Source organism: Buteo buteo, chromosome 1 (genome assembly GCF_964188355.1).
Source record: "Buteo buteo chromosome 1, bButBut1.hap1.1, whole genome shotgun sequence".
NCBI lineage: Eukaryota > Metazoa > Chordata > Aves > Accipitriformes > Accipitridae > Buteo > Buteo buteo.
Window position 1 is genome coordinate 65,000,105 of NC_134171.1, and position 15,361 is coordinate 65,015,465.

Below are 15,361 nucleotides of genomic sequence, written 5' to 3' on the forward strand. Positions count from 1 at the left end.
CGCGCGCGCGCCGCGCCGCCCCGCCCTACGCTTCCGGGCCCGCCCCGCCCGTGCCGGGCCGCCCGCTTCCGGGGCCGCGTACGCCACTCGAGGAAGACACAGCCTTGCCCCGCGTCGAGGCCGTCGGCACACGCGCGCGCACCGACGCGCGATTATACACGTCTATATCTCTATACGTGCCGCCCTGCGGCCCCGGGAGGAAGCGGGGGTGTGTGGCCCGCCCCGGCTTTATCCCCGCGGCCGGGCTCTGCCCGCGCGGACGCTCCCCGCCACGTGACCCCGCCGCGCGGCGGCCCCTCTAGCCTGCCGGCGGCGCGGCTCTATGGTAGGAGGAGGTCTGCGGCGCGCGAGGGGGACGGCGGCGGCGGCGGCGGGTCGGTGAAGATGGCGGCCGCGGTGAGGCAGGACCTGGCGCAGCTGATGAACTCCAGCGGCTCTCACAAGGACCTGGCGGGCAAGTGAGTGCCGGCGCCGGCCTCCCCATGACGGGGCGAGGCGGGTGAACGGCTGTTCGGGGTTACGGCCGTTGGGGGGGTGGGGGTGGGGGGGCTGCCGGGCCCTGGGCGGGCGAGGCGGCTCTTTTCCAACGGCCGCGCTTCTTTAAATAAAAAGAAGAAAGAAAGAAAGATTTCACTTCATGATTCTGTCATTTTTTATTTATTTTTCGTTTCCAACGGCGGCTTGCTCTGTGCTGGTGGTGTCCTGTCCTAGTGCAGGCTTCCGCGCGGGGCCTTACCCCTTCGCCGTTGCTCCCTCGCGTCTGCCCGCCGCCCCTCAGAGTTCGGCTGCCCTGCCCTTCGTCTGCGTGAAATTGATGGGTCGGGGAATTTTATTTTCCTCGGCTGCTGTAGATATGTCAGTAACGCCATTATTATTACTTTCGTTGGGTGGGTGTTTTGAATAGCAAACCTTAGGGTTTGAGCTACTCACAGTGCTATGTGTCACATAGATTTTTCTCTCCCCCGAGGGTTCAGTCAGATGTCGATCAGTCACATGAAATTATTCGAGTCCCAGTCCAGTTGCTTATTTTATAGAGGAACTGCTTCACTTCTAGGTGTCTCATGTAAAAACTTGGAAATGCTCCCTTCAAAACGTGGCTTCAGCGTGAAGGTAGTACTTCACTAGTATTGCACACACTGAGGTTATGGCCCAGGCAAAGTTTATTTAGCTTTATGAAGCTTGAAAAGTGGAGTTGCTATTTTTGCAGGAATAAACACTTAAAAATTGTCTGTGTCTGTGCTCATGTCAAGTGGCTGTAACATACTATTTACCTTCCACTCCCAACACTGTTTCTCCTTCTCATAAAATATGGCGTTTTGACCATTTGACTAACTTTTTACATTTTAATCCATGAGCGATATAGTTTTCATTATTTTTTCTGTGCACTATCCTAGGGATGTGATTTTTTTTTTTTTAACCTTCAAAATTGCGCGTGTATTCACAGATAATAAAATTATGAGCTGTGTTATCTGAGAATCTAGTCCTGGGATTTAAAAAGAGCCAGATACCAATTCCAGGTGAATGTTCCTAACATGTGAGCACAAACACTTTGGAAAATGGCCACCTCAAAGGTATAGAAAATATAAGCAAAAGTAGGGCTCTGACATAGAAAATATGCAAAGAAACAACTTGTTAGTGAAAAAATGTGCCTTATGAATGATTTTTTTTTTTTTTTTTTTTTAATCTGTGGACAGATACCGTCAAATATTGGAAAAAGCCATTCAGCTGTCGGGTGTAGAACAACTTGAAGCTTTGAAAGCTTTTGTAGAAGCAAGTAAGTGTGTCTGGTATAATTGATTGCACACTGAGTGAAGGCCAGAGGTCTGTGGGATTGCATATTTGTTAGCTCTATATAATGCTATGTAACTACCTGATATTTTGGTCCTATTGGATCTCAAACACAACTAGAAGAGGAACCATCATCGCCACATTCAGAAGTTGAGGGAGTTGTTGTAACTTTCCAACCGTCAGTGTCACAGTGTTGGAAGGTTAAAACATAAAATAGTCTCTCTTGAATGCTAAAATTGATGCTGGATGCCAAGCGGTATTTCAACTAACAACCCTCTTCTTCCCTCATCTCAAGCTAGTTTGAAAAACTATCAAGAAGAAATGGTTAGGAGTTTTTTGTGTTGTATTGGATGTTTGGCTTATTGAATACTCTATAACTTATACCTGTTGTAATTTTTTTAAGTTTAGAATAAACTTAGTGAAATTTAATCTAAAGGTTTGCTTTGTCCAAGATGTTTCAGCAACTGAGAACAGTGATTCAGAATGAAACAACTTTCTAAATGATAAATCAAAGTGAGAAATTCATTATTATGTCAGGGGTTAGAACTCTGGTGACCTCTAGTGTAAACAAGCTGTTTCTGAGAGAAAAAAAAATAGCCCTTTAAAAACAAAGAAAAAAACCCCTTTCATTTGGATACAGATTTAAAAACTTGAAATATTCAAATTTAATATAAAAGCAAATGATCACTTACCATGAAGGCACTGACAGGCATTGCATCCATCTTGTATTTTTCTTCCATGCGTCTCTGAACCAGTGGTGAATGAGAATGTCAGTCTAGTGATCTCGCGTCAGCTACTGACAGATTTCTGTACCCATCTTCCAAGTCTTCCTGACAGCACGGCCAAAGAAATTTACCACTTCACCTTGGAAAAGATACAGCCTAGAGTAATTTCATTTGAAGAGCAGGTGAGAGATCAATGACGAGGGGTTTTTGGTTTGTGGCCTTGGCTTTGGGTTTTTTTCCCTTATCTGCTGACTATTTTAAGTCTTTAAAAAAGCTGTTCAAAACAGATATTCCTACTTAGAGTCCAGTTTTGCATTCCTGTACTTGCAAAACCCGAGCTAAATGGAGAGAGTATTTAGGACTGTGCAGAGAATACAGACTTTGTTTTTTCATCAGGACACTGGGCATGTAATTCCTCCACTACCAGAAAATGGCTTCTTAGAATGAAACAATAATTGAGCTACTGGAGGTACTGTCAAGAGACAGACTGGTACTCATTGTCTTGCATTTTACCCAACTAATGGAACAGGCAGGTGATGTAAAGAGAAGCATCCTGACAAATAGCTTTTGTTTCAAAATAAATGTGTATGTGTATTTTAGCCATAATCATTTTACCAGAAGAAAATGTTTTCTTGAAATCCCAATTCTAGTTAACTACTGAATGTGCTGCAGTTCTTTTTCAGTTCAGTTCTTGGGTTTGTTGTATGAGTATTCACCATCATCTGAGATGGTGATAAGAGTTCTTAAGGAAGATGTTTATATAAAAAGCCTTTATTTTTATTTGAGAAGAGAATCAAGGCAGTTTCTGCCATGATTTATATTTGCTTCTCTTTATCCTTTGTCTTTTTAAGCAGCTTTTACTCTATAAGTCTTAACTGAACATGCTTGCCTATATTTTATGTTTATGCATAAATTAAATCCAAGACATCAGATGATTTAATTTTTTTACCCACACTTCTGCTTATAAAACCCAGATTGTAAGCACTGATATTTTACCTGATGACAGCTGCTCTACAAAGTAGAAGTTTTTGCATAGGATCTAATCATAGTTCACCTCATTCATATCTCAAGGTGTGATACGAGGTATAACTGCAATAAATGGCTTGTGAATCTTGGTGTTCCCGTTTCATCTTGAAAGCCTTGTTTCATTTTTTTAAAAGCTTTATAAAAGGCTTTGTCACTCCCTGAAGATAAACTCCTTTTATCTTGTCACAAGCTTAAGTGGAAATGCTTAAAATCAGCACTCAAATTTAAAAAGCTTGGTATTAAAGCTTGATCCAGGAGTCCCACACAGGACTCCTTGCGTGGAAAGAGTTGAGTGCATGTATGTTGCTGTGTCTGTGAATCTGGGGTATCGTTTGAGGGGATTCATGAACAAGAATAAATACTGTGAAAGTTAATACAGAACCATTCAACTTCTACAGCGTTTGCTATTGATTTTATTATTGTTTAGGTCGCTTCAATAAGGCAACATCTTGCATCAATCTATGAGAAAGAAGAAGACTGGAGAAATGCAGCGCAAGTATTGGTGGGGATCCCTTTGGAAACAGGGCAAAAGTAAGTACTGTCCTAGACACAATTCTGTGTTGTTAAATATACTTGCTGCCTTTGTACTCAATGAGACCAGTGAGTGAGAGTTTTGGGGTTGCATATTTTGCCGGAGTTTCAGTAGTTCAAGCCAGAACTGCTGCCAGATGACAAAAGTATAGCTTGATGTCTGTACATTACAGTAAACAGTGTAGTGGGTCAAAATACTGCACGAGAAGTTTTGCACTATTTATTAGTCTTGTTGATAAACAGCTTTTTTGATAGTATTTTACAACAATGCTTCTAAGGTTATTGAAAGATTCTTGAAAGGTAGCAGTTCTTCCACGTGTTTGCCTTTACAGTTCAAAATGAGGACATAGTTTGAAATTGGATATTAACAAATAGAGTTGAGTTTTTTTCTGGGGTTTTGTTTGTTTGTGGTTTTGTGGTTTTGTGTTTTTGTTTTTTTTAAGTCTAGAACCTTTGCTGTTACTTTCCTCCAGCTGTCCTTTCTATCCTCTTCCTCTGTATGCATGTAGAAGGAATTGCTGTAGGTTTTGCCCATTTAGCACCTATTTATTCCACTGCAAGTTTGCTTCTTAACTCAAGTGGCACACCACTTATGACAAACTTCCAATCCAATAAAACCAGATTATTAGAGTGTACATTTGTGTCTTGCTGGACAGCATTATTTATCCTGGTGTTTGTAGGAGCCAGTTCTATATTGGCATTCATGTCAAATTTCCTTACCTTGAACAGAGAGCACTAATTTTGGTGTTAGGGAAGAAGAAAGCAGGGTAAAGCAAACGTTGCCAGGTGCTTAAGAATCATAATATATGTTTAGAACAGCTGAGAGCAAGGGTAGTTGTGGAGCAACTCTGAGCACTTGCTTTTCTGTTTCTCTACAGACAATACAATGTAGATTATAAACTGGAGACCTACCTGAAAATTGCCAGACTGTATCTGGAGGATGATGACCCAGTTCAAGCAGAAGCTTATATTAATCGAGCTTCCCTGCTTCAGAATGAATCAACTAATGAACAGCTGCAAATCCATTATAAGGTTGTCTGACTTGCTTCATTGCTTTCTCTTTTTAAAAGGTGACGATTCCACATTGAGATGTTCTTATGCAGTGCCACTAATACTTTCATAATGAAAAAAGAGACAAAGAGAAAAGCTTCAAAATGGTTTTGGGAGCTTCAGAGCCACATCTTAGCAATAATTAATCAGCTCATTCCTTATGATTTGGAGATAAGTCTGTAAAGGTTCCTTAAATGCCAGCTTTACTGATTGAAAATAAAACTTAGGCTTCAAAACATCTGAAATATTGTTGAAAATATTGCCTCCACCTTTGTCTGTAAGTCTAAGGGGGGGGGGGGGAATCACATCCAATATTAGGGACAATGGAAGTTCCCACCCCCCCTTTCCCCTCCCAGTAATTAAATACTAAGTCCCATCCATAAAAGTAGCTTTAAGTCTCAAGTAGTAAAGTAACTGCAGACCTTTCTGCTTATTTGTAGGTTTACTGTATACATAGTTCATACACTTAATTTCTCAAACCACTTTAGTAACTGGGATGAGCAGTGATAACTACAGTGTGACAGTACCAATCAAATGCGGTGGTGTTTAAAATTCTACAACACAAAGCAGATGTGCCATGAGCTGTAATTCAGGGTGTGGTGGTTTTGGTTTGTTGGTTTTCCCTGTTCTTTTTTTCTCCCCCCCGTGCTATGTTTTAAAGCGTGCCCTCAGTTGGAAGTGTAAATATTTTCTGTAAGCATTAGAAAAGCACAAAGGATGGGAGAGAAGAAATATCAGATACTGTTACAGCACTGAAAGGGAAAAGCAAACACTTGAGACATAAATTGCTACCTCAGTGCTAGCTGTCAATGTCAATAGTGAAGGGGAAACTTACATAAGTACAATATCAGCTGCACAATATTTCATTTACTTAGTTTCTGGCATTTAGGCATTTGAAATGTTTAACATGTGAATAGTGCTGGGAAATGCCCTTTCAATTGCTTTCCATGATACTTTAGCAAGGGCTTTACAAGTCAAACTAATTGTTCCAAGACACAAATTTCCTTAGGATGCAGTAGAGCAATATTTATGGGAGCTTGATAAATGTGGCAATTTATGCACACCTATTTTATGCAGCCACCTCTGTTAGTTTTCTTTTTCTGAGACATACTTTCTTTCTAGGTTTGCTATGCTCGAGTTCTTGATTACAGAAGAAAGTTCATTGAGGCTGCCCAAAGATACAATGAGCTCTCCTATAAGAGCATAGTACATGAAACAGAGCGACTGGAGGCATTGAAGCATGCTTTGCATTGTACTATTTTGGCATCAGCAGGTAAAATACACATTATGTTTTTGTGTAAAAGACTCAACACGCGTATTGCATATCCTCTGAAGCAAGTCAGCTTGTGTGTTACTTAGAATCATAGAATCATTTAGGTTGGAAAAGACCTTTAAGATCATTGAGTCCAACCATCAACCATGCCCACTAAACCATGTCCTGAAGTGCCTTGTTTACGCACTTCTTGAATACCTCCAGGGATGGTGACGCAACCACTTCCCTGGGCAGGCTGTTCCAATACCTGACAACTCTTTCAGTGAAGAAATTTTTCCTAATATCCAATCTAAACCTCCCCTGCCACAACTTGAGGACATTTCCTCTCGTCCTATCTCCAGCCATCTGACAGAAGAGACCAGCACCCACCCACGTCACTACAACCCCCCTTCAGGTAGTTGTAGAGAGCGATAAGGTCTCCCCTAAGCCTCCTTTTCTCCAGACTAAACAACCCCAGTTCCCTCAGCTGCTCCTCATAAGATTTGTGCTCCAGGCCCTTCATCAGCTTGGTTGCCCTTCTCTGGACACGTTCCAGCACCTCAATGTCTTTCTTGTAGTGAGGGGCCCAAAACTGAACGCAGTATTCAAGGTGTGGCCTCACCAGTGCTGAACACAAGGGAACAATCACTTCCCTGCTCCTGCTGGCCACACTATTTCTGATAGAGGCCAGGATGGCATTGGCTGCCTTGGCCACCTGGGCACACTGCTGGCCGTATTCAGCCGGCTGTCAACCAGCACCCCCAGGTCTTTTTCTGCTGGGCAGCTTTCCAGTCACTCTTCCCCAAGCCTGTAGCGCTGCATGGGATTGTTGTGTCCAAAGTGCAGGACCCGGCACTTGGCCTTGTTGAACCTCACTTGGCCTTGTTGAACTTGTGGGGAGGGATCCAAAATTGTGAACACGGTATCAAAATTACCTGTTGGCATACTGTTAACTCAGAGTTGGATTAATTCTATGTCTTTGCCAATGATAAGGTGGCATCTTGGCTGAAGATGCAAAAGATAGTCAGTGGCAAACAGTGTTTTGGAACTGAACACAATCTAGTTCCTTCTTTGGTATAGCTTTGTTGGTTAATTGCATGTATTGAGAAAAAGAGACGATAACTTTCTGTTGTTTACCTTTAAATACTTAATGCCTTGGTGATGATTTATGAGAATTCTTCTTGACTCTCCTAGGACAACAGCGTTCTCGCATGCTTGCTACGCTCTTCAAGGATGAGAGATGCCAGCAGCTTGCAGCCTATGGGATCTTGGAGAAAATGTATCTTGACAGAATTATCCGTGGAAATCAACTGCAAGAGTTTGCAGCTATGCTAATGCCTCACCAGAAAGCAACTACAGCTGATGGTACATATTTCTCTGAAGCCTCGTAATGCTAGGTGTTCATTCACAGCAGTTAGACTTGCCCAATGCAGTCAAGAAATGAGATGGAAAAGAATTTAGTATTGCTTATATGATTATTTTAAAATTTATTTTAAAATCTCCCGGCATGTTACCCTCCTGAGTATAGTTTAATAGCAAAGCTTCTTAGCCATAGTTTGTCTTTCTGATTGGCTGTTAAGGTTTTGAAATACTCTTCTAGAAGATAACTTGTAAAAATCTTGGTTTTCTGTCCATGTACAGTCCTCTTCACTGACCAACTCCCAGTATTTCTAACCTTGCCTCATAGTTTGAGTCTCTGTCCTTTTGAGCTTCTCCAGTTCTAAGGCACTGTTATAAATAGGATGCCTAGAAACACATGACGTGTGTAGGCCATAAACGGTCTGTGCAGATGATAAATTTATTTGAACTACTTCCTGACTTGACAGGAAGATGACAAATAGTGAGAGGGATGACTTGGACCTCACACTGCCTCCAAATTGTTTTCTAATCCATCTCGCTGACGTCTTATTAGCTCTGTTCTTCCTGGAACCCCTGAAGAGTGAGAAATAATGTGAAGTAATGACTTCACTGGAATCCTAAACACACCGGTCTCAATTTTCTAAATTGGAAGAATATTGAAGTGGATCCTAGTGAACATACTTATTGATTAAGGACAAATAAACAACTGTGTAATCACAGAAGTGAAAACTGGTTAAAGGTACTTTCTAACAATAAGCTGCAGTCCTTTCCTTGGGTCAATTTGTTGTTTATTTATAGCTGTACTGTTTGTCCATATAAGTTAAAGAATGCAGGTTAGTTGGTATTTAATAATGTCCTTATCTTCAACTAGAGGTTAAGGGGCAAATGAGCTGAATTGTTAAAGAGAGAAATCAGATGAAGGTTTATCACTGTACAGGCATAGTAAGAGAGAATTTAGTTGTACCCCTAAGAACTGTAATGAATAAAAGAAAAAACAATGGTCTTTCTTTTTGGCAAGCTAGGAACTGATCACAGGAGGTCAAACTCCCTCAATTCAGATGTTGACTCTTGTAGCAAAATGAAGGGCTCCACTTGATTGTTCTAGAAATTAAGTAAAAGGGTTTAAGCTACCTGTCTTAAAATCAACCACGTGCCATCCATTTGTTTTTGTTCACTTTATCTTGCATAGCGTAACACTAATGCAAGGCAGATGCATCTGGACATTCTGCACATGTAACCCTTGGGGGGAAAAAAGCATTTTCCATCTGCTCTACAATATAAATCAAGTATTTCAATCCTATAGTAATGGATTTTTTTTTCTCATCTAACCCTTAAGGCTCCAGTATCCTGGACAGAGCTGTTATTGAACACAACTTACTATCTGCGAGCAAACTTTACAACAACATTACTTTTGAAGAGCTTGGAGCATTACTAGAGATCCCTGCAGCTAAGGTATCAGTTTTCTACATCTTTTGTGAAAACAAGGAGCATCAGAGACATAAGAAAATAGCTATGGTAAATATTAGGAAAATTAGTTCAATATTACAAAATAATTAATTATTCCATATTATGAGGAAGGTTAAATAACTAGCACATCTTATGAGAAGGAAAGGTACATAATATGGAATGAACAATAGTGGAGTTAGATGCCACTGATAGTATGCTAATCATTTCATAATTAGTGTTGTCTGTAGGTTCCCTCCTGCAATGTGTGAAGATGTTGAAAAACCCATAAGGACTATTAAGTCTTAAGCATTTTTAACTTCTTTCGGAATGGAAGAAGTTTCTAACCTCTTTTCATTATTTCAGGCAGAAAAGATAGCTTCTCAGATGATAACCGAGGGTCGCATGAATGGATTCATTGATCAGATTGACGGAATTGTTCATTTTGAGAGTAAGTTCAACCACAGTAGTTTGTTTTTTTTAGCACCATTCAGGTGAGCTTTTTGAGTTGCTGCTTAGAGGATAAGGAAATTAAGTTTAATATCTTGTCTGAAGTGAGTTTGTGGTGTGTTGCTGTGGCCAGGAGGTGGCAGAGTTTGCCTTAATGGAAGACCACACTTCACCCATCCTCCCTCTATGCATTCTTTTACCTACAGGGAAGTGTGAATTTATTCCATCAGTCTCCTTGTAGGAACAGGTCCACCAGGAAGTTCTCTGTTCAGTTCTACTTTGCAATGCAGGAGTTAGGCTTGTAAGAGACAGCCAAAATCGTTGTAGCTTTTGAATTCAGAAACAAGCATGATGTAGTTCAAGGAAGGCTTCCTCTGTGAGGTAGGTGAGGGCAGTGGCAGAAAAAAAGGTTGCAGTTGAAAAGGCAAGGGAATTGTTAAGACTTACTTTGTTTTCTATGGGTTGGTTTTTGGGTTGTTTTATTTTTCAGCCCGTGAAGCTTTGCCAACTTGGGACAAGCAGATTCAGTCACTGTGTTTCCAGGTTAACAACCTGCTGGAGAAGATAAGTCAGACAGCCCCAGAATGGACAGCGCAGGCAATGGAGGCCCAGATGGCTCAGTGACTGTGCAGCCATTGTCTGAATGGAGGCAATCAACTGCCTGCTGTGCTGGAAGAAGGGAACTGAGTAGGACTGTGAACCAAAGGAATAACCCACCTTCATTTCTGCACCTTCTGCTTTCACTCTGGCTTAGGAGACAATTAGGTGATACCATGTTTGGTGTGACAGTCCCTCAGTTCTCTGAGCATAGAATGATGCTGTTGCTGCCTCTGCATTGCACTCTGCTGTCTGAAAGCTGTGGTTTCCACGTAGAAGAAGCTGTAAGGTCTGCAGCAAGCTTTGGTTTTGGTTTATTTAATTTTTATTTTTTTTTCCACTGCATTGCTATAGCTTTGTAGCCCATTATGTCCTATGATGCTTGTCCTGCTGTGAAAATACAAGTGCCATGTTTCTTTTAGTTGTAATTATTCTAATAAAGGCTGGAATGAGCCACTTGGTTTAAGTGTTGCAGAGACCTGTTGTTTTTTTTTCTCTTAAGCAGTAATTAGAAATAAGTTGAATTTTTGGAATTGTCAGTTTCGGCCCCTGAAAATGTTAAATCAAAACCAGCTTTTTTTCCTTCTGTGTTTATAAAATGCAAGTCTTACATCTTACCTGAAGGAAATACTGACCCTTCTTCTGCATTGGTGCAGCAGGGCACAGAATTATCTGTGCTGGGAGATGGAGTAAAGACCGGTGTTCCCAAGAGGGCTTGTTGCAATGATATGGTAAGTGATGAGAACATAGCACATGCCAAGTAAGGGAAGCCAAGCATGCTTTTTGTTTTATTTTCTAGGTCAGCATGATTTGGTAATTTTACAAAAGTATCCATAGTGGTTTTTTGGAACTGGAGGTGTAACAAGAGACTTTGACAAGTAGGGATTCTGCACTACAAAAGATTAAACACCTTCTGCAACTGGAGTGGCTGGAGAATACTGCGCAGTTTACTTACCTAATGAGATACAAGGACTAGGTAAATGTGTCATGTGATAAGCAGGACTAATTTGAAATGCTTAAGCACAGCAACAGAGTATCAAAGTGGCCCTTCTGATGTTCATCATTCTGGAGTTGTGTGCTCTTTACCCATCCTTTTGGTCTGCCAGATATACGAGTTTTATTGTGCGATTTGCTGGAGAGTTTTTCACAGAGAGCTCTTCTGGTAATGGAGAGCCAAGGCAGAGTTTCATCAATAGCTGTGCCTGTCCAGAGGTGATGTTTTAGTTTGAGGTGATCTCATTCAGGTTGTAATTCCAGCGTTGGTGTGAATTACCTTAGCTCCTTTTTCATTTCAGTCAAGTAATAATACTATTAATTAGTTTTCAGTCTATATTCATCCTAGTCTTTTTGTCTCAAAATCTGGAGGATGCTGATGTCTTCTCAAGTCAAAGGTTTTGGCTTAATCCACAATGCCTTCATTTTTGTTTTGCCCCCCGCCCCCTTTTTTTTTTTTTTTTAAATTGTGTTTATGCATTTATATTTGTAGTGCTTTAAGAAAGCCAGGAGCCTAGTGAAGCATGGTTCATCCATAAGTAGGATGGACTTCTGTCAACCTGGCAGGTGATATTTCCGAGTCCCAAAATAACTGGCCAAGTAAGTTATGATGGCTCCCAGTTGGTAGCATCCTTTAGTTTCTCTGGGAGGGGGAGTGGTGACAGAGCAGCTGTGGGAGCAGGAAGGAACTGCTCACCTCTTGACAAGTTTACTATAAAAGAGCAGAGGTGGAAGATTTTCCAGATCCTCATTACACACAGAGGTTGGGTGGCTGTTGTCCTTCAGTGTGGGCTGACATAGTCTAGTATAAGGGTCTCTGTCTACTAGGGTTGGTGTCTGGCACTCTGGATGCTCACCTCCAATACCCACAAGGATCATCTGTCTTACTAAATAGCCTCCTGCATTACCCTGTAACATGGCAGATATAAGTAATTTATTGGCTATGGGAGAGATGCTGGTATTTCAGTAGATGGCAGTAAAAGCCAGGCTGACCACAAGCAAGTTCTGAGTCCACTGTACAGATCTTTGCTGTACTGCTTTTTCCAAGTCACCAGTGTCAGAACTCGGAGCTGGCTTTGGCTATTCATTGGATAGCTTATTTCCAGATGACCTTTTTTTCTCTGAACTCTCCCAATTAGTTTAAAGGCAACTAGTGTCAAAACATTTATGTAGACCACGTAAGACAGTTAGATACACAGTATCTAATTAGTAATTACTCAAGTAGTAATCTAGTATCAGCAGAAAAAAATACACCATTCAAAAATTTGTGATTAGGCTTTTGATCAGTTCATTGAAATGCAGGGACTTGCTTATTAGTTAAAATAGAAACTTCAAGTGATGTGGTAGATTTACTCCTATAACTAGTCCTACCAATACAGCTTGAGATTTGCAGTGTAACCTTGGTTAACAGCTGTTCTACAGAGGATCAGGCATCCTGTCTCATTTCTTTAGAGCAGGTTCATTGTTTGCCTGGCTTATCCAGAAATTATCACTGATGTTTTGACTTCATTTATGTTCTCTTTTGCCCTGGAATAATACTTCAGTGACCCATGAAAGTTATGTTACTTAACCCCAAATCCTTAAGTTGACTGCACAAGCTCTTACCTGGTGAATCCTATAAGGAGATGAATTTGTGCGTTTGCAGTAACAAAAAGTTAGTCCTATTGCAACAAAATATTCATTGCCAAGATTTCACTCATTTCCCAAACAAAAACAAACAACAAAGATTTGCCTCCTACTGGAACTGACATGTGAAAGATACCAGCCTGAAAATTTTATATTTACTATTAGTAAATATCTTATGTAACTTTTAGTAAACATCTTATGTAACTTTCTCTTTTTAAAAACAAAGTGAAACATACAGTGATATTGGCATTCACAGAATTTTAATAGACTTAGCTACTTTTTTTCCCCCATTTCTGCTGTTGATGTTTAAAAAACATGAGAAACGTTGTTATCTTCAGAAGCTTTATGCTTTATTCTGTTGGAAACTCCATTCACTCAATCACATATCTAGCTGCGTACTTTGGATCCAAGCAACTTCATACTTTTAAATTCTTTAACTGCTTACAGAAACAAAACTGAGTTGGTTGACAAGGCAAACATCCCTCAAGAAAGGAATTCACAAGGCTTCAGGATGTCAAGCTCAGGGTGACAGCACATCACTGCTTTTTCAAATTATTTTACAGCAGCAAGTACTTGCTATCAAATTCTTCAATACAGGAAAGAACATAGAGAGCATGCACAGTTGCTATACTAACTACACTTGTCTAGACTCATAAAGAGGTATCTTATTTCAAGGCACCTTGCTACTACTACTCAGAAACTGTCAAGTGAGTTTAGACCCAATTATAATGTTATTTTTCACTATGCATGTATCCTTGCACGTCTTAGTCCAACAGCATCAGAAAAGGAAGAGCAAAATGGTGTTGCTTTTCAAGGCTGAAGAGTATTTTGACCACATAGTTTCAAGTGAAATTACTTGTAACTTGTTCACAGTGGTACTGGATGAGAATTTTCTCTCCCTTCAAGAGAAATGTGGACATAGTCACTATTAGTCTGGAGCCTGTGGTTTTCTTCTTACTTGTCTCACAGTTTTTTGGTTTTTTTTATATTGAAGTCACACTGACTTCTGCACACAGCTCTTCTCTTGGGAGCATGCCCTTTGCAGATTGAGGTGTGCTATGTATGCCATTCATATACATTCCAATTTAGAGCATGTGCTGCTTCACTCTGCTACTTACAGGAGAAGACAATTCTAAAAAGCTATAGCAGGGTGCATTCACAGCTGCTTTGTGGAGTATCTTTTCTCCCTGTGGGCCAGGAGTGACTTCTGGAAAGCAATAAACAGATCTAATGAACCATTTCTGAGAGGAGAAACCCAAGTGGGCAACTGTAGCCTCAAAACCAAGATGACCTTTGGTAATCAGCTAACAGAACATGTGAACAGGGCAGTGGCAACCCCACTGAGACCATGCTGCGCTGCTGACCTGGGTATCCTTACCATTTCAGTCAGGGTCTGCCCTAGTGCAGGAGCTAAAACCAGCAGCTTCCCACTAGATGGAGAGCTAAGCACACATAACCAACATAGAAGCCTCAGCTCTTGTAGAAGACTACCAGCACATTCCCAGTTTTATTGGGCGATTAAACTCTGTTCATCCATAGCAATCACAGAAAAACAAATTAATCAGCCTCTGGGCTTTTTAGACTTCCAAGCCTTTACCTGTACTCAAAGCATGTTACAAAACATGCTTCCCACATGCATGGCTTAGGTTGTACTTCTGTACTTCAACTAATGGGTCACTTGGTACCAGAAACTTTTCCTGCCACTAGAGGAAAAAAACCAAAAAGAATAGGACTTAACTCAGAAAAAGGGAGTAAACATTACCACTGGTCTTTGCAGACTGATTCAAAGCAATATATATGTTTTTAAGTATAGGGTGTGACTGAACTTAGGATTCATGAGGTCTTGGTGGTTCTACAGTTTGTTTGTTTGGTTTTTTCCAATAAAAGCTTAGTACACTGAATTGCATTTATGTGGTAAAAAGGGCTTTTATGAAGAAACCTGAAAACAATGTAAGTCATCTATTAGGGAGACAAGACACGTGCAAATCCCTCTCCATTTTTTTTTTTTTAAAGCTTAGAGACTTTGCTTTACACATGATAAATGACTTCTGTATGAAATGATGTTTTTATTCTTTGCAATTGTTACTACTCAAACTTCGTTATTCAGTGCAAAAGGTAATCCAAAAGCAAAGTAAAAAAATCTGCCACACTAAAACCATTAGACTAAAAAATAAGCAGTCAGCCTTGATTGATTCTTAGTGAGTGTACAACACTCATTTTATTACAACAGCATAAACTTGAAATTATGACTACTTATTTAAGAAACAGAACCAGAATATTTCCAGAAAACAGCTTTTTTTTTAACACAATGTTTGAAAACCAACCTGGATAGCTAATCTGGTAGTAAGACTTTTTGTGCTGTTCTGCCAAAAAGTTTTTATTGCTTGAGTAACTAAGCATATTTCTGTCACACTTAAAAAAAATATATATTTTATTCAATAGAAGAATAAAAAGAGATATTCAAATAGCCTAGAGTTTCATTGCCAGCTGTGAATGCTTTTTTTATTTCAGATCTTCTTAA

At 40.4% G+C, this 15,361-nt stretch overlaps 1 protein-coding gene across 2 annotated transcripts; it reads left to right on the forward strand.

Moving 5' to 3' along the window:
• Positions 1-67: 67 nt before the first annotated feature.
• On the forward strand, positions 68-10,692 carry COPS4 (COP9 signalosome subunit 4). 2 transcript variants are annotated; one of them, XM_075034026.1, is made up of 10 exons: positions 68-458; positions 1,695-1,774; positions 2,544-2,695; positions 3,967-4,070; positions 4,949-5,102; positions 6,243-6,393; positions 7,567-7,737; positions 9,068-9,183; positions 9,541-9,625; positions 10,115-10,692. In XM_075034026.1, the coding sequence occupies exons 1-10, from the start codon at positions 385-387 to the stop codon at positions 10,246-10,248; spliced, it is 1,221 nt and encodes a 406-aa protein (XP_074890127.1). In that variant the 5' UTR covers positions 68-384; the 3' UTR covers positions 10,249-10,692. The 2 variants fall into 2 exon arrangements, with proteins under 2 accessions (XP_074890127.1, XP_074890137.1); XM_075034036.1 differs by having other exon boundaries at positions 69-454.
• The last annotated feature ends 4,669 nt before the right edge of the window (positions 10,693-15,361 follow it).